The sequence below is a fragment of the Heterodontus francisci genome, chromosome 27 (genome assembly GCF_036365525.1).
Source record: "Heterodontus francisci isolate sHetFra1 chromosome 27, sHetFra1.hap1, whole genome shotgun sequence".
Classification (NCBI taxonomy): domain Eukaryota; kingdom Metazoa; phylum Chordata; class Chondrichthyes; order Heterodontiformes; family Heterodontidae; genus Heterodontus; species Heterodontus francisci.
The window spans coordinates 20,687,046-20,706,120 of NC_090397.1; the positions used below are offsets into that span (position 1 = coordinate 20,687,046).

The 19,075-nt window shown below is 40.8% G+C and overlaps 1 protein-coding gene across 9 annotated transcripts in view; it reads left to right on the top strand.

Annotated features, from left to right (window-relative positions):
- The first annotated feature begins 312 nt into the window (after positions 1–312).
- The window catches only part of lmo3 (LIM domain only 3), a 70,249-nt gene continuing 51,486 nt past the window's right edge, over positions 313–19,075 (top strand). Inside the window, exons 1-3 of one of the 9 annotated variants that reach the window (XM_068058952.1) lie at positions 1,890–1,935; positions 3,484–3,697; positions 4,386–5,908. In XM_068058952.1, the coding sequence (XP_067915053.1) occupies positions 1,899–1,935; positions 3,484–3,697; positions 4,386–4,599 (465 nt within the window). In that variant the 5' untranslated portion in view covers positions 1,890–1,898 and the 3' untranslated portion in view covers positions 4,600–5,908. The other 8 variants (XM_068058958.1, XM_068058954.1, XM_068058960.1 and 5 more) reach the window with 8 other exon arrangements.

The following is a 19,075-nucleotide window of genomic DNA, read 5'->3' on the forward strand; positions in this document are numbered from 1 at the left end:
GTTGCCATGAATTACAGAGCAGTCATCGCAAGCGAGGGGTAGCAGATCAGACCGTTTGAAAAAAAATCTCATCTCCTTGAACATAATTAATTTAATTGTTCTCATTAGCTGTTCCATTTGTTTTGATTTTATTTCCTTTTTCTCTTGTTTCTTCCCCTCTCGCTGCTGCTGTGTGTGTATTGGCTAACAAAAGACGTTGATATTTCAGAGCAGTTGTGGAGAGGTCTTTTTTGTGGAACGGGGGGAGAACCAACTCGGCTCTGCTACACTTTTTTTTTGTCAAACGGTTAAATCAATAGGAAAGCTCTCATTAATCCGCAGTCTCTGGTACTGGACGCACTTAAGAGGTTGGTTCTGGTTGTTTTACTGTTCTACCAGGGAAGTGTGTGTGACTGCGTGTGGTTCTGGCTGTAGCCAAAGCTGGCGGCTGGTTATAAATTTCACTATGGGGAAATTGGTCATTGAGGAATGATCCATCCCAGAGCTGCCGCTTGCTGGACTCGAGTCCTCAGCCAGTGTGTGTGCGTGTGGTAAATATCCCAAGTATGGGAAGCGCTGCCGTGTGGTTTGACGAGAGCTTTTTGTCTGCCTGTGTGTGTGCGTACATTCGCAGCCGCGCTTCCTTACTAATAATTGAATGACCTTTTACTGCATTGTGTCTCGCTGGCGAAGGATTGAATTTGCAGATGATGAAGCTGAATTCGTTTAGGACAATTCTCCTAAGCTGATAGGTAAGTTGGCCTCAGTCAGTCGGTGCAGGGAAAGGTGACGCCGCGGATACCCAGACAGAACACCTGTAGCTGAGTTACAACCAACTCAATTACTGGCAGCTCCTTAAGGACCTCATTATCTTAAACTTTACGGTACAAGTTTATTCCGGCTTTTTGCTGTTTTTTGACCTTGCGTTAGAAGGAAGTACAGGCTGTATTAGCATTTGGAGTGGGTTTCTTTTTCATGTTTAATAGGGACGGTAAGTGAATATTCTCTAGCTATTTTACAGCCTCTACTCACCATACATTTAAGTGTGTATAACATTTTTTTGAATTTGACGTTGTTTTCCATGTTGTCATTGCCCCCTTTTTGTGGAGTTATTCCAAATATATAATGTGTTGAGCAGTTCCGAGTCGCTTGGTAAGTTGATCTATACACCAGTGATATTTTCAAGGGTTCTTCCTGTTATTTAAAGTTGTACTGAAGTACTTGCCACTGCAAAACCACATCAGGAAGGGGTGGATTATAAGATTGCAGTGGAGTTTTTTTTTCTTCCCAAAAGAAAATCATGTTCTGAGCCCCTCTCCCGCCGTATGTACTCAACTGGGGCTGTAATAAAACGTGCTATGCGTTTCGACAGCGTATGTCTTGTCTCTGCTTTGTCAGCATCTACAATGTCTCGGTGTGTGTGTCTGTGCGGCCGTCACTTGACCCTGTTCGCTAAGAATTTCTCTGTTTAGGAGGAGATTGGTAGGGGCCTTGTCAAACTGGTGCGGGGGGGGGGGGGGAAGTTTTTTTTTTGGTAAGACAAAAAATGTGATTCTCAATGTCAGTTTCTTTGTGTTTGCGATCTCCGACTTAAACGAATTCTTCGAAGAGCTTTTAGTAAAACGGTCTTTTTTAATTCATTTAACAGCGTGACGCTTTCTGCTCCTTCCATTATTTTTAGTGCTTTTTGAAGGATGTCCTTTTTTCTGTCAATTAATGTCAGGTTTAAATGGATCCGTTCGCATTATTCAGTCTTGATTCTTCTCGGGGAGGAGACATTAGCACCTAGATTGAGCATGTTAACGGTGAAAGTGGGTTTTTCTCTTTTTTTTTTGTTTTGTATGCTGGCTGCATCAGAAATTGGGCTTGCTGTTGCAAATCTCTCATTGGCCTTTGCCAAGCACCAGCACTTTGCTGCCATGGAAACTGTAATTAAACTGATAAGAGTGGAAAAATGTCAGTATCTCTGAGCCTTACAGCTGCATCTGAGAGAGAGAGAGAGAGAGAGAGAGAATCAAATTGGTTCCCAGCTCCACTGTTAAAGAGCTTTTCCAATCCCCGAGAACTGGGGCCATTTATTTGCATTGTAGTCTCTGGGGGTTAGAGCCCGCAGGGACGCTGAGCCATTGAAGAGGAGAGCAACGGCTTTTAAGCTTGATCCCAGCTTTGTTTTTTTTAAAAAAAAAATCTTTTGTTTGCCATCCCTCAATGATCTAATGACTGTGTTGGCAAAATGTATTTTAATTTGCCTTAGCGTTTCCCCAGCTGTGGGATCCAAACTCTCAATTCACCAAATCTATCTCTCCACTCCTCCCTCCCCCTGGCATAAACGACTTAACAATCAGCCTGGGAACCTCTGAAACACAACAGATTCTGGGGAAATGAAACTCTTACTGTCCGGAGGCTGGTAATGAGTTTCAGCTCGCTCGCTCTCCTGTTAACTATTCAGACTGTCTGCCTGGATGATTCTGGGAGCAGAAAATGAAATCGACCGTGGGGTCTGTTCAGTGAAATCTGAGCGATTTAACAATGACCACAGTTTAAATGGAATAAAGTGACACTAACCATGACTACATGTAAACACTGTGTGGGCCGTACCTAACCCCTCTATTTATAAATGCTAGTTTCTGTCAAATGGTGTGTGTGAAGCTATTGAAAGGAAGAAGCACAGTACAGTAATTGCAGTTTTGATCTGGAAATTCTCCTTTTACTAATGGGCCCTTTTTAGAGCTTTTTTCCCCCCTACAATATAATGGACCTCCCTTTTAATACGCCTGTAATACCTCAGAATGCGAGCTAGGAAGGGTATTTCCTATTTGGGCAAGAGGTTAGTCCATTAAATCATTCAATCTTCAGAAAGGTGCTTCAGCTCAGAACGTGCTGCCCTGTAATTGTGGGAAGGGGAGCGATCCAACTCTGATGCAAGGACGGGGGAATTGGCCTTTAATAGTGCAGAATAGAATAAAGTAGTGAATGTGAAAGTTTGATTTGTTGTAAATATCTGCAGTGAGTGAGTTCGCGTGGACAGGGGTTTGAAGGCTTCGAGTGCCGTTTGCTGCCCGTCGTTCCAAAAGGCTCCATCTGGATGGGGTGAGTTTGAGCAGGGTGTCTCATGTAATCCGACACAGAAGGAAATCGTCCTTTGCCGGAACGTCGGATGGTGGTGGCACCCCGTCACCATCCAGCTCTTTCTACCCCCCGCCCCCTTTTTGAATCGACCTCCTGCCAGGCGATCACAACTGATACTGCTTCAGAGGTCTGTCCCTCATAAGTAGAGCACTTCCCCTCGTTCTAGCTCGGGAACCGTAGACAGGAGTGAAAGTGACCAGATAAAGCAGTATTTTATAAATTTTCCGCACTTCCATACAGAAGTCTAGTTGGAAATTGACTTCAATTATCATGTTAGCAATTTAATATACTGCACTATAGAAGACCGCGCACTCACTGATCTGCCAGTAACTCGTCTGTTTTCTGTGCTTGTTCTGTTTTTCCCCCACCCCACAGGTATACAAATGCTCTCAGCCCAGCCAGACACCAAGCCGAAGGGTTGTGCTGGCTGCAACCGGAAGATTAAAGACCGCTACCTTCTCAAGGCGCTGGATAAGTACTGGCATGAGGACTGCCTGAAATGTGCCTGCTGTGACTGCCGGCTGGGCGAGGTGGGCTCAACGCTCTACACCAAGGCCAACCTCATTCTCTGTCGCAGAGACTATCTGAGGTACGACTTTGCTAAGTTATGACGGCAGCTATTGGGGGAGGGAAAGAAACTTGTGTGGTCTCACCAATGAAGTGCCCAGCTTTATTATGTCCAGTGCTTGTACAGGGACTTTCAGAATATTTAACAGAAGTGAATGACTGAAGTGCCGATTTCTTTAAGGTTTAAAGAGTTTGGAATGATGTAGGCCATCTCGGCTCTTCCCCCCCCCCCCCCTGTGACCGACAGTGTAGTCGAAACGCTTGTCCTGTAAATTACTTTTGAAGTGTGGAAGCTGTGTTGATTTGCCCTGTGATTTTTTTCCCCCTCAATTAAGTCTGTATGATTTAATAAAACGGATACATCTGCAATTCTCCCCTTGCTGACTTTTTACTGATCTAATCCAGTCAAAAAAGTGGACATTTTAAAGTAACTTTCAGTATATCTGCTGGTGACTTGGTTGAAGTGTCAGTATTAAGTGAAGTCTTTGGCTGCTGTAAGTTGAATGAGGGAGTGAAAATCACAACCTTGAATTCAGTGAGCAGCACAGTTTGTTTGTTTTTTTTTCGGATATTTTTTCTCGATTCTAGATCGCAGCTCATAATGCTCAATCGACACAGTCTTGTTTAGTTTTTCACAAGGTAACCTTGGCTACTCCAGGAACTTTTAAATTGATTTGATTTCTTTTTTTCCCCTAACATAAATGCTGCAGCAGAACTCAGCTGGTAACTTTAGCCTGCAAGCTGCTGCAGTGCCCTCTAGAGGATGTTCGGCTTTCAAACGACTGGAAGAAAATCGACAGCATGAAAATGTTTGAGTTGGGTCATTATTTACCAGAGGGCCACCATTTGTGTTCTTGTGTTCTCCTGGCACTTGACATATTGAAGTACAGAGTGCCATTTTTCTTGGGGATGGAGGGAGTGTAGAAAATGATTCGTGTTTTATACATTACACAAATAATGATTTATAACATTCATACATTGTGGCATTCTGCTGTTAAAAGCAACACTTGGAAGACATGTTTGTGTAGAATGATTCCCCTCTGTGCTTCTAAAACAAAAGTTGGTCTTCAATAGGCTATTGAAAACATTACAGGACCTAATCGCATGGTACTATTTATATTTTTCCTCAATGCCTTTTGAATGTTTAAAACTAATGGATAGTTGTATTAGAAAACCGTCAACATCTTGAGTTGATTTAGACCAATTTAATTATAGGTTAAATGTATCATTCCATCATGATTCATCCCATTTGCAACATTCTTGCCTTGCTTTTTTTTTCCCTTTCACAAGCTAAGCTGGACTCTTCCATTCACACCTAAAACTTCTAGCTGGAGCTGGGTGAGTGGCCTGTAAGGGTACCATTTTAAATCTGATGCAATGCAAGGAAATTGTCCCCGCTTCCTCAACAGCTGTTAGCTATTCCCCACCTATAAAATCATTTATTTTAACTTGGATCTTTGGCTGCAATTGTGGGTGGAAATGCAATAGAACAACTAGTGAGCTGACAGTCGGTAGGGGAGAAGAGTGACTGATATTTAATCATAGCAGAGCTACAAAAACATATGAAATGTATGTGTTCTAGTATTGCAGCAAGGCCCGGATAAGGTCACATCCATGCATACGGTGCCATTTGTTTCATGGCAATGGTGAGAAATAGCTGCTTTAGTCCTGTTTATCTGAATTTATGTATGACTAAATATTTCTACTAACTGACTTCCACTGTGCAATATTTTGTCCATGGCTTCCTAAGTTGTATTTTTTGTTAGAATAGTTACGATGTAATTGATTAGTAGGGAAATGTGTGCATTGTTGAAGGTAACTGGTGTTGGAACATTTCAGGGATACTTTTTGCCTTGCTTCAACAATGTTAACTTGTGTTGGGCTTTTCAATCAAACAGAAGCTCCTCTGATGCATAAGCAGACCAATCATTCACGTTTCAAGGTTGTGTATTGATCACCTGTTTTTCACTGGAGATGTCTTTAAACTTGCTGTATTCTCAGTCATTAACCAAGTGCAAGTCATTGGTTTCGTAACTTGTGTTCTGTCTCAAATTGACCACCTTCAATTTGCTGGAAATGTGAAACGAGCACTGATTAAAAAAAAATTTCTGGAATGTATTATGTCTGCCGCCCTACATAATTCCCAGTACCGTCTGACTAGTTTGGGTTTAGCTTTGAGAATTGAATATTCAATTTTCTAGCTCAAATTTAACCTCTGGTTCTAGTTTTCACCCATGCTCCTTTTTGCAGGCAGTCACGACATTTTTTTAACTCTTAAGAAAATTAAGTAGGAATCAGATCTGCATGACAGAAATATAAATCCCCACTAAACTGAGGGGCTGTTTCAGTGCTTTTCCACCATTCTAGCACCAGGCAACAAATTAATTTTTGAAACCTATTTTGGCTCCAATTACACAGCTATAAGCAAGCATTGAGAAATATTTTTCTCAAAGGGTCACAGCATAATCTGAAGTGTCTTGAATTGCATAAATTAACTGGAGTAACTTCAGGTAGTTGATTTAGTTTGACTCTAGTAATTAAGGCTGCATGCTGGAATTTGCAGAAAATGGGAATATTTTTGGCTGCATTTTGTAAGTTAGGCAGTGTAAATATTTCACAGTACATTTAGTGTAGGAATCCTGAGTAAATTTATTTTCAACTACTAACTGAAGTGAAACTTCTTTCTTTATCAAGTCTAGTTTTTCACCGTGTGGCAACCATTCTATTCAATTTTCCATTGTTTTCCAGTATCTTGTCTACTGAAAATGGTATAACATCAAACTATAAATATTCACTGTAGACTTGTAGGAAGTTATCCTGAAGAAATCTCACGTAATCTACTAAATTTTGAAAGTGGAATGTTTGCTTTCAAAATGGATGCCTGTTTTGTCATGTGGCTGCATAACTGTTCCATCATCAAATGCACCTAATTTATTTCAATTTTGATTGGGCTTAAAATAGTTCCAATTGTTAATGTGCCTTCCCCTTCCACACCACCCTGAACCCCTGAATTTAAAACTCCCTCGAAATGACATTTTATTTGTACTGGTGGGAAAGCAATGAGGGGGACTAGTGGCCATTGAATAAGATGCCATTTGGGTTTTTGAATTTTGTATCACTTAAGCCTGCTTTTCACCTGAATTCCATTGTCATAATTTTTCCCTTTTTTTTTTATCAGTCAGTATTTAGTAATGCTTTGTTCACATAGCACACTTGGTTAGACATGCTGATGATACGTCAAGTAAATTCAAAAAGCAATATAAAATTTATCTTGCTAAGCTAAGGAAATGTTTTAAAACACAGCATTTTTTTTATTTTTATTTAGAGATACAGCACTGAAACAGGCCCTTCGGCCCACTGAGTCTGTGCCGACCATCAACCACCCATTTACACTAGCCCTACGCTAATCCCATATTCCTACCACATCCCCACATTTCCTATATTCCCCTACTGCCTACCTACACTAGGGGCAATTTATAATGGCCAATTTACCTATCAACCTGCAAGTCTTTGGCTGTGGGAGGAAACCGGAGCACCCGGCGCAAACCCACGCGGTCACAGGGAGAACTTGCAAACTCCGCACAGGCAGTACCCAGAATTAATATTTAAATGATCATAATTCAAATTGAGTCTACTTCACTCCCACCTCCCTTGAATAATTTTTGCATAGAAAAACCCCATTTATCCCTTTAATCTGGCAGCATTACATGAAGTACATACATGTCATATGTTCCGTACAGCTGCTTCAAAAGCAGATCTCTGTGGTAAGATGGATGACACTACGGATATGACTTAACTGGAAAGTACACCCCAAGCCCATGCCTGTTGTCATCCACTGATGCAGGGTGAAGTCAAGGCAGCATATAAGAGAATAAATCTGAATTTGTTGACTGTCACTGAGATAATGTAGTTTGAAGCTGTAGAATGCAGTTTTTGTTTTCCTTTTAAAATCACAAACTTTGAGCATGGTTGAAGCCACTCTCTGGATTGTCAACTGTTCATTCCATTTATCTCCAGTGCTTTCACCACTACACTCTCACCCCATCTCACTTCCTTCCATCCCCACACATTTCAGAATGTGACTCTAGGTATTAGATCTGATCATATGCAATATATTGACTTTCATGATCAGATTGAAATGTAGGCTGCAATCTACCCACATTGGCCTTATCCCATGAGATCTCTGGACTCCCTATTGTTTCCTATCCCCTGTTTATTACCAAGTTTTACATATCCCAATAATTGCTATGTAACTTAAGTTTGTCCCTGTGTGCATTTTGTATCTCTCTTTTGGCCAGAGCTTCAAATCCAAGCCCAACACCACCTAATACCATTTTTTTGAATTTTTAACTTTTCCCTTTGCCCCTCCTTGACCCTTCTCCTGTTATCATGCCTCCTTTCATTTCTCCCCTCTCAGGTACTTTGCCCACCCAAATCCCTACCCTAAACCTTGTTATCCTCCTGATGTCCCAGGCTGGACTCCCTCTTGATAAGCAGACAGTTTCCCTCTGCCTCTCCTGGTATCCTGATTGATAGGCCTATCAAGGCAGTCTGCACTATTCCCTCACAGCAGGAACTCCAACTGCCTTATCCTACAGTCTCACTGACCTTCCTGCCCAGTGTGCCCACTAGGGCTAATTTTGATCTTTCTGTACAACTCTCCCGTCTCAGTGCTGACCCTGTGGACTCTGCCAGCAGATTGGTGCTCTCGACCCTTCTCTCCGTCTCCCTGCAGAATGTCGATTCACCATGAACCAGGCCTTTGCCATCCATGAGTTTATTGTGGATGATTGCATTGACATCATGGCCTTGATGGAAACCTGGCTGAAGGGTAATGACTCCTTCCCCTAGATGAAACTTCCCTGCCTGACTATACCTTCCACTACTTGACTTGTCAAGACTGTCATGGTGGTGATGTGGCTCTTATCACTAAACCACCCAACTCCATCTCCATTCATTTGTGGAGAGTTCACTGCCTTCTATCCTTTTATAATCTTACACTGCATGTAATCTCTCCAACCCATATTAACGACCATCCCCTTGACCTTGCCATGTTGCATGCCCTCACTACTCTCATCCTATCAATCTCCGATAAGGCCATCTCTGATCACTTCCTTATATCACTCTCTACCTATATCCCCTTTGTCCCCCTTCCCAACCCTACTACCTTCTGTGCCCATCCCTGGGAAAAATATTCCCAATTCACTCACAACCGCACTTTTTTCAAAATCTCAACTGTCTAGTCCTTGGCTCTACATTCACCAAGGCATTTCTGCAGCTACTGATCTACTCGATCACATTAACTGATTAACAGTGTTCTCTTTGGGTATTGTCCCCTTCTCCTTCAAATCTACCATTACTCCTCAAAAAAAAAAGTTTGATTCCTCTGTCCTTGCAAGCTAACACCCCATCAGCAACCTCCCTTTCCCCTCAGTCCTTGAAAATGCTGTTGCCTCCCAAATCCATGCCCATCTTTCCCAGAACTCCATGTTGGAATCTAATCAGTTTTCTTCCTGTGCCACAGTATTGAAATTTCTTTCAGTCACATGATATACTATGACTGACAGAAGTAAACTATCCCTTCTCAACCTCTGTAGCCTTTGACACTGACCACACCATCCTCCAACCCCTCTCCAGTCTTCCAGCAGGGTGGGACTGCACTCACCTGGTCATTTTTGTATCTCTAATCATAGCCAGTGAATCACCTGCAATGGCTTCTCTTTGTTACCCCTGGTGTCCCCCATGGCTATCTTTTGGACCCTTCTAATTTACATCTGCATGCTGCCCCTTGTCAACTGAAAGCATGTCAGGTTCCACATGTATGCTGACAACACCCAGCTCTACATCACTTTTCTTGATGCCTCCCCCAACACCCACTTCCACTGTCTCTCTAAGTTGTCAGACTACATGACCAGCATCCGGTACTGGGTGAGAAGAAATTTCCTCCAAATAATATTGGGAAGACTGAAAGCCATTGTCTTTGGTCCCCAATACAATTTCTGTTCCCTGGCTACTGACTCCATCCCTCTGCTTAACAGCTGTCTGAGGCTGAACCAGACTATTCACAACCTTACTGTTATTTGACCTTGAGCTTCCAATCACACATCCGCACCATCTGTAAGACTACTTATTTGCACTTCTAACATCACTCATCTCCACCCCTGCCTCAGCCAATCTGCTGCTAAAAGCTTTATCCACACTGTTCCCTCCAGTCTGAACTATTCTCTTTCTGGCTGGCTTCCCATCCTCTGAACTTCAATTCATTCAATACTTTGCCCATGTAATTCCAATCGTACCACTCCTACCATTGCTGACCTACATCACCTCTTGATTTGCCCCAATTCTCGTCCTTGTGTTTAAATCTCTTCATGGCCTTGCTATTGTCTCTAACCTCATTTCAGCATTACTAACTACACACCCAGAGCATGCCCATCCTAACAGTCATGTGATGCCTTCAACTGTCTAAGCTTTGGAATTCTTCCTAAACCCCCTATCTCTCCTTCTCTTCTATTAAAGCTTGATTTATAAAGATGGGTTTTGTCAGTCTTTTTTAGCTCATTGGTTCATTGCTTTTCTGATTGTGCCCTTTTTGTGTTTGTTTAGAGATTTTCCTATCTTTTAATATAATTTCTGCTGTTGTCTTGTGGTTGTCACGGCAGTCACTATATTTTATTACTGGCATAGATATCTGTTGCAATCATGTCCTGGGCCCTGAGGACTCCTGAAAAACATTCAAACCAAAACTCAGGTCTGACTTTATTTTAGGAAGCTGCTTAAAACAGGCTTGGGCTCCTCATTAGCACGTGCATGTAACCTAATACCTGTTTTAGGATCTCTCTGAAATCGAGCCTGGTCCGCTTGGGTGTTGGAGGCAGCCCAGCAAGAAGCTGCCTGCAAAAGATTTTTTTTTTTTTTTTTTAACTTTTTTGTTTAAATATTCATCTGGATCCAGGAAATATACTAGTAAATGTGCACTTTTTTCCCCCATCCCACTCTCGCCAACCCTCTGCCTGGCCCTTGACCAAGATGCTGCAACCAGGCAAGCAGCCTACAATTAGCTTGGAGATGTGACTGGTGCAATCAGTCATAGATACAGCATCAAAACAGGCCCTTCGGCCCACCACGTCCGTGCCGACCATCAACCACCCATTGATACTAATCCTACATTGATCCCGTTTTCCCTCTGACATCCCCACCTTCCCTCAATTCTCCTACACTAGGGGCAATTTTTTTTTTTAACAATGGCAAATTTACCTATCAACCTGCAAGTCTTTAGCATGTGGGAGGAAACCAGAGCACCTGGAGGAAACCCACAGTCACAGGGAGAACTTGCAAACTCTGCACAGGCAGTACCCAGGACCGAACCCGGGTCACTGGAGCTGTGAGGCTGTGGTGCTAACCACTGTGCCGCCCATCATCTTGCCAAACTAATGAAATGAGGCCTGAGGTCTAATCTTTGGGACTGGACTCTGGCCTCATGGTTTGGGTGTGCACTGCCTATACAGCACCAATTCTGAGCCTAAAATCAGAACTCCAGCAAATGTTTACATCGCACTGGAGATGCACAAGGTAAAAGTTTGCCCAATCTCGAATTTTCTGTGCAAGTGTATTTTCTCTGGAAATTGTAGTTAACCTCAATTTTGAAATTACTAATAAATACCCTTCAAGACCCAGGAGTTAGTTTTTTTCTTTACTTTCATGAGTTTGTCAAGATGAGATTAATGCAATTGAACAAACAGTTCTTTGATCACTATTCATTTAGGATGTAACTAAAAATAAATTTGTAAAAGAGTCAGGATTTTGCTGTGCTTTTTTTATTCAGCATTAAAAAGTTTGTACACTCCTGGTTTGACAAATCTGGTGTCTGTTTTCATTCACATTTCAAAGTGCGTTCAGGAAGAGCAACCTGTGTTTTGTCTGTTCTGGTGCTTTCTAAATGAAACCTGTATAGGAGCATAAATGCTGACAGAGACCAGTTGGGATGAATGGCCTGTAGACTTTATGTAGGTCCAATTGGATGCACTAACTAGTAAAAGGAACAAATATCTAAATTATCAGCATCCCAGTACATCTGCAGTACCCTGCTAGTTGTTCATCAATCTTCCCCACTTACAGTTCAATGAATTAAAAAACCTTAACTAGTTAAAGGTCTCTCAATGGACTGTGGGTTAAATGCCCCACCGAACACAAATTCCTCAGTTCATTTTGGTCGGTGAGTTAGCTGATCTCTGCTAAGAGGAAGGCAGAGTGCTTCAGTTGGCCTCAGTTGGCCTCAGTTCCCCAGGACTGGGTGAACACAACAGCAGTGGATCTTGATGCCCATCCAACAATCTTTTGCATGCATGTGATTTTTGGGTAGAGGTAAGAGCAGATTTGGTTTTGACTCTCCCTTTTACTCTCTTTTTTTTTTTCCCTTTTCCCCCCACCCACCACCACCGCCACCACCACCACGCATTCAGATGCTGAGCAATAGTAGGCTGCTGATTTTTTTTTTAAAGAAATAGTTGCTTGAGAAAGATACTGGAGAGCTGTTTGTCTTGCTAGAAGTGTTCCCCCAGTAAATGACTTCTGAAGACGAGAAAGGATTTAAACATTTTCTTAGATGTACTATAGAAAGAAAGGAAAACTAGTGGGAACTGGCAGTTATATAAACTTTCAAAGCTTCAACATCCCAAAGCTCTTCAGTAAGTGAAGTACTTTTGAAGTGTAGTTACTGCTGTAATTTAATGAACAGTGGCACAGCTTGCACACAGCAAGATCCCATAGATAGCAGAGAAATGATCAAGTGAACCACTGGTTAATATTGGGCAGAAGACCAGAGAACTCTTGCATAAATGCCATGGGTTTTTTGCCATGTAGCTGGGGGTACCAGGTCCAGTATCCAATTTGAAACAGTACAGCACTCAGCAATGTGTTGAAGTGTCGACCTTAATTATGCACTCCACTCTCTAGAGTAGAGCTTGAACCCACAACCCTCTGGCAACTCAGGCAAAAGTGCTACCAACTGAATAAGGTCAACACCTATGCGGATGTTGAGATATTCACATTGGGGGATTTAATTCAAAATGGATTTTTTGGAGTTCTTGGGTCACAGACCTCCATTCCCAAAACCCAACTAATCATAGATCAAGAACATTTGGGTAGCAGTTGAGTGCACAAAATGTGCTTTCCTGCAATTAGCTTGCACTACATAAATCAATGTATTTCTGACAGATGTTGAGGGGGCTGGAAAGAAAGTATTAAGTAACCTTAACTGCTACCTTGTGTGGTGAATTTTGTGGCAACTATTTAAATTTTTTTTTTTTTTGAATTTCTCTACATGCCATCTCAACTTCAAAGAGTGACACTTTTTTTTCATTCATTTTACAAGTGTCTACCTATCTGCAGCAGAATTGACTTAAGTGTGTTCAGTTGGGCCATTCAAGTTTGATATACTGTGGTGTTTAGGTAAATGCTTTAGTCACTGATTTAAATATGTCCTTCTGCCAAATAAAACAGCTTCTAGTTTTAGTGCACATCTGTGCAATTTGAGATCCAGTTTTTGACCTGCAGATTGGGGGAGGGAGACATTTATAGAAAATGCTGAGTAAATAGTATAATATACTCTTATTTATACAAGATGGACTGTACTAGCCAAAACAAATGTTAAGTATTCTGGAAATTTAAATTAAAACCTCTGAAATGCCATGATGTCCTTTTTTTTTAAATAGGTTCTTGCAAAATGTTTAGTCCTTAGTTGCTGAGGGATACCCTTTACAACACTGGTATTACAGGTTTACTTGCACAGCTTGTGTTCATATAAAACTATGCACTTGGGTGTTCATGGGGATGGCAGGGTTCGCATTCACTTTCCCAAAATTTGTTGCATTCCTGTGTCAGTGAAAATATTCAAAATTTTTTTACTTTCCACTGAGCAGGTTAAATTCTCAAACTAAATCAGGCGCAGAAGAATTAAAATGTTTTAGTTCTGTTCCAAAATTCACAAGATTTATAAAATTAAACTTTGAGAATGTAATGCCAGTATTTAAACACTGCTCAGTTCAATAGGAAGAAAATATTTCATTATCGGTGTCTCCCTTTTTTCAAATACTTGATATAGCATTTTAGATGTTTTGATTCTAGATGTGTAGAATTGGCCAGTTACGTGTGCACAACCAAATGACAGAATTGTTAGAAAAATGTTGTTAAATGGGATAAGTGGTGATGTGTGAACTGATGCAAAAATAAATTCACTGCAGCCATTTTTAATTAGCTGTTCAAATCAATGCAATCGTCAGTGCCTGTCGCACTCCATTAACATCCTCCCAGGTAGTGTCATTAACTGGAGAGCACAATTGACACCCTGGGAATTTTTTGGTTGTGCTCACAACTGCAGGGTCTCTGTACCTGTCAGTATTTCTGACAAAGGAAAACTGACTTGAATATTTTTTTTAAAACTAGTCATACAAAAGGACAACAGAATTAAGTATTCTCCTGTTCTTTCCCACCCCTTTTTTTAGACCATTGAGCTTGGCTTTCAAATTTGGATTATCTATTAAGTTTACAAGGCTTCCCTACTGACCTCTAACATTGTTCAGGTGTAGATTTACCACAGCCTGAGTAATTTTTTTAACATTTGATTAAAATGGAGTCTACAGTTGTCATGGTTTCCAAACAACTATTTTTACTATCATTTTAGTAATGTGACTATTGCACCTCCCTGCACCATTTTTCTGTAAATGTTCAATTAAGACTCATGTTTCAACTGAAATGTGACAACACATTGACACTAAACGAGCCTTATTGCCTTTGGCAATCAATAAATAAAAAGTTACACCACAAGTAGCCTTTTTTTCAGTCTGCTACAATGAAATCTAGACAGATGCATCTTGAAGGAATGCATGCCACTGTTTTCCATAAGTAATATGCTTCGCTATTTGTCTCCTGTTGTGAAAGCCTCTCTTCCATGCTGAGAAATCTACTGCCCGTGACAAAGCAGTGCTCAAACTGGTGGGTTTAATGTTGGTATCACAGACGGCCTCCATTAGTTTATATGGATTGCTGAAAATATTGCGTTGCACAAAAAATCCTTGAGCTTTGTGAAGAATTTTTTGACTTCGTACCCAGCTCAAAATTATGGTCCATTTTCCAAAGTAGAGTTGATGTGTAGATATAATTTCAACCTTTCCATAATTACTAATTTTTATTTCCAATATTCTCATTCTCTCTCTCTCTTTTTCTCTTTAGCTATTATTACAACTGAGGTGGGAGGAGTACACTGTCTTTTCTAGTCTCACCTCTCCACAGTTCACAACATATATTTTTAAATATTTACCCAGTTACTGATCGTGAATCATAGACTACTGTTTATCCCAGAATAAAATACACCAATCAAATTTCTTTAATCAATAAAATTCTGATTATAAAAACAGGGCTTAACCAGTAACAAAACAAAGCATTAGCACACATTGAAATATGTAAGTTCCCTTTTTTAAACACCCCACACATCAGAAAGAAAGAAAAATTTTGCAGTGCTGTTATTAAAACACAAATTTGACCAAATTCTTAAGAAAAAAATATGGAAAGATGTCAGTTGTCCCTTTTTTGATTTGGTATCTGAATACACGTGGACAGGTCACTGGGATCTTGTCTGGTGCAGTTCTTTTCAGTTGGCATTGAATTAATCTGGTAGGTTTTTTTTTTCCAGCTTCTTGGGAGAGATGGGGAATCAGGGGCTTTGGTTATCACTGAATATGCAGAGTTTTTCAGCGACAGGACGAAAGATGAGTTGGGTGTGTTTTTTTTTCCTTGGCAGGCTGATCAACTGTCTTAACAGTTCACACCCCAACTTAATGGAAAACCATATCCAAAACCCAAACAAAGTCAACTTCCAGACCTTGACATGTGGCTTCTAAGTAAACATCTCTCCTTAGTCCAAGGTTCCTGTTTATTTATCTTAAGGCAGGTGATCTCCATAAAAGTTGTTTTTTTTTAGCACTCCTTGATTCTTCAAGTAATTATTTTCAGTCCAATGTCCTTTCAATGACCCCAATAAGAAACAAAGTTCAGCATACTTCGGACTTCCAAATGAACCCATTTCCACAATTTAAATGAGTCCTTAAAAACATTTTTTTTAAAGTAGAAGCACTCATAATATATCCTTTTCTATCTCCTGACTCTATCCCTTGGATCACTGCATCAACTGGCCATTCATTTTTTTCTTCCCATATTGTCATGTTGCAGCATCCACTATATTTTGTATTGCTTTCATTTTGAAATATGGAGCAATCTTGAGTTCAAAATGTTCATTTTTTGCCTTGCAATCAGCACTTTGTGGTTAAAAACCAGAATATATGCCATTGATAAACTATTAATGCCAATAACGATGACTGGTAGTAAACCCAAGTTATAATTCAAAATGGGTGAAGTGGAATTCATTTGGATCCATCCAAATAGGGCAACATTTGTGCAAAAAGTTAGACTTCTGTAATACGAACTGCTGGAAATTTGCAGTTGAGAAAAATGTGCATTAATGTTGACTCCTGAATTGTCTTGACCCAAATATTTTTTCAAATACTGAAACCTGAATTTCCAGTATTTTCTATCTTGCTTCAGTTGGAGGCTCTGTCCCATGCTAATGGGTAGAGACAAACTCTTCTAATAGAAAAGCGCAACACCTGTGGCTGCTGGAAATCTGAAATAAACAAAAAAAAAGCTGGAAATACTCAGTGGGTCAGGCAGTACCTGTGGAGAGAGAAACAGTTAACATTTCAGGTCAATGACCTTTTCATAGCAGTCTGACTCATCGACCTGGAATGTTAACTGTTTCTTTCTCCAATTGCTTCATCTGTTGGTATTGTTATATGCCCCATGGTTGACACCTTGAACTGGAGCCACAATACAAAAGGCAGATGGTCTACACAATTAAAACCATGTACTACTAGTACAATGTCTCCTGAATTTCTGTTGGCTACATCTGTGAAACCCAAAGTAGGAGCTCCTAGGTTTCTTCCTGTCTGCATCCCATAGAAATTGAGGCAGGCAGACCCTTTACCTAATCCATGTGGTTCACACCACATTAGAAAATGGCCTAGTTCAGCAACACTGTAAACTCTTAACAATTGAACCAGGAAAAAGACTTCCTCATCTCATTCCTGGGCCATTACCTGTAGGTGCTCAACCCGTATAGCTCAAGCACCTGGAATATGTTCCACTGCCCTCAACTAGGACACAGCAATTTAGCACAGTGAAAACCCAACTGGCACTAAACAGCAGGCGAGAACAAACAAGTGGCAGTAGATTGAGCAATCTGCAGGATCACGACAACCTAAGGAAAGTCAGGCCCATACAGAAACTTATGGTATGCCATGTCTTGAACTGAATACTGGGGAAAGATTTTCTGATTGCTCATTCCTAGTGCAGAACTTGAACAAATTGGGTAGATGTGTGCATACAGCCCATGATATTCTATCCATTGCAAATGGGTAGTATGTGCATACAATTTCCCAATATAGTCCTGGTGAACTAGGCTTTGCACCTGGAGTAGGCAATTGGCCATTGTACTCTCATATGCGTAATGAAATTAAAACTGGTAAAGATCAATTTGGTTGCATGTAGAGCACAGAAAAATTCCATTATGAATGTAGCATATAGAAATGTAACAAGAATAATTTAAATTAAACTTTATACATGGTCTAGGGAGAGAAATGTCCAAGCTGAGTATTTGGTGATGGGGTGGAGGGGGTACTTCTAAAGCTAAATGCTCGTCACACTCCAACTTTGGTAGGAAGTGCATTTCCCTGTGAGTTGTAAGGATTTATTGCCTCACTCCAGAACCTAAACACACAATCTCTCTAGGCTGAATCTTCAATATAGTAGTGAGGGAATGCAGCTTTGGGAGGTGACCTCTTTCGCCTGAGCTGCTAGAGCAAGGCTCTATTGGCCTGCTCAGGTGAACAAAATTATTCCATGCAAATTTTTAAGAGGAGCAGGGCATTCCCTGGTGTTTTGGTTAACTGGCATTTCTATTGGGGGACATGTGCTTCCTACATTACTGCACTTCAAGTCGCTCACTGGTTGTAAAGTGCTTTTAAGATGTCCTTAAAGCTAGTCTCTTCCAAATTGAGGCACAGACTAATCGGTGGTTCTTTTGAGGCATTAGAGATGGAGCAAATGTCCGCACGCTGCCTGGATTGTACTTGCCTGCAATGTACCTGGGTGGGGGGGTTGTTTGTGACTACAAGGAACTCCACATGCTCCTTGATGTACAGCAAGTTGCATTTTCTTAACAATTGGAAGTTCCTAAATGATGGGTGTATCCAGATTCTTGCACCGTAAGACCCCTCCTACCCAAAAAAAAGTTTACTCTCCACTTTGCAGTAGTGCAACTCAACAATCCTAGCACTGCATTTATCTGATTGCAACTTACAGAATAGGTGGTTTTGTAAAGACATTATTTAAAAGCAAAGGCACAAGCTTTGACAGTGTTCAGATTCAGAAGACCAGGGCTTCAGTCAACACCAAGCACATGTCTATCTTGGACTTGATGGCAAAACTAACATAACTTTGGCTATTGATAAATTCTTGGTAGAGGAGTATCGAACTGAATTCAATTGCATGTATACATTATAAACCTCTAGTCTTGTCCTTTTTTGTGATGACGGTACTTCAAGATGAAAAGCGAATAAATCCTCTGACTCTGCACAAGAAAATGCGTGCCTGTAACTGCCTGAAAGGTGCAATGTATTTCAAGAGATTTTGATGGTATGCTGGAACGCGAAAGAGTGGAATGGAGTGACTTTAATCACCATTTGCAGTAGCCGCAATTGTAATACAAAACCACTTTAAGTGTCACAGGAAAATGCTAGTGTTCTCCTCAATGGAAAATGTCAGTAATCATGCTGCCAGCCTTTTTTCTTTGCTAACCATACTGCTAAAGTGCATATACAAATGATTCTTCAAGCTGCTCTAAATGGAGCCCAAAAGTCGTGCTTTCCTGACACAATGCCATTTGCACAGAAGATTCAGAAAGATTCTAGAAAAGCAGAATCCAAATGAACTAGCCTGGATTGACTGCCAACCACTTGCACACAGCGCAGCCAATTTTTGATATAGCAATAACTTCAGGCCTACTATTAAAATTAATTGCTCAATCTCATTGATTTTTAGTTCAAATTAAAGCAGCCCCCTTGGATCTCTTCATGTGGAAGAGCAACATGAAATTTTTGGTGTCTTTGTAAAGTTTCACAAGCTCAAGCTTAATGTTTTTAGAACAAGGCTAGAATAGTGAACTTATCCGCAAGGTGGCATGCAAGCGTCGAGCCCTTTAATGGTTCAGTCCTGAAAACACTCTTGTTTTAAAGATCCATTTTCCACTTGTGACTAAAGATTTATAATTTGCATCCTATTGTAGAAAAGATGC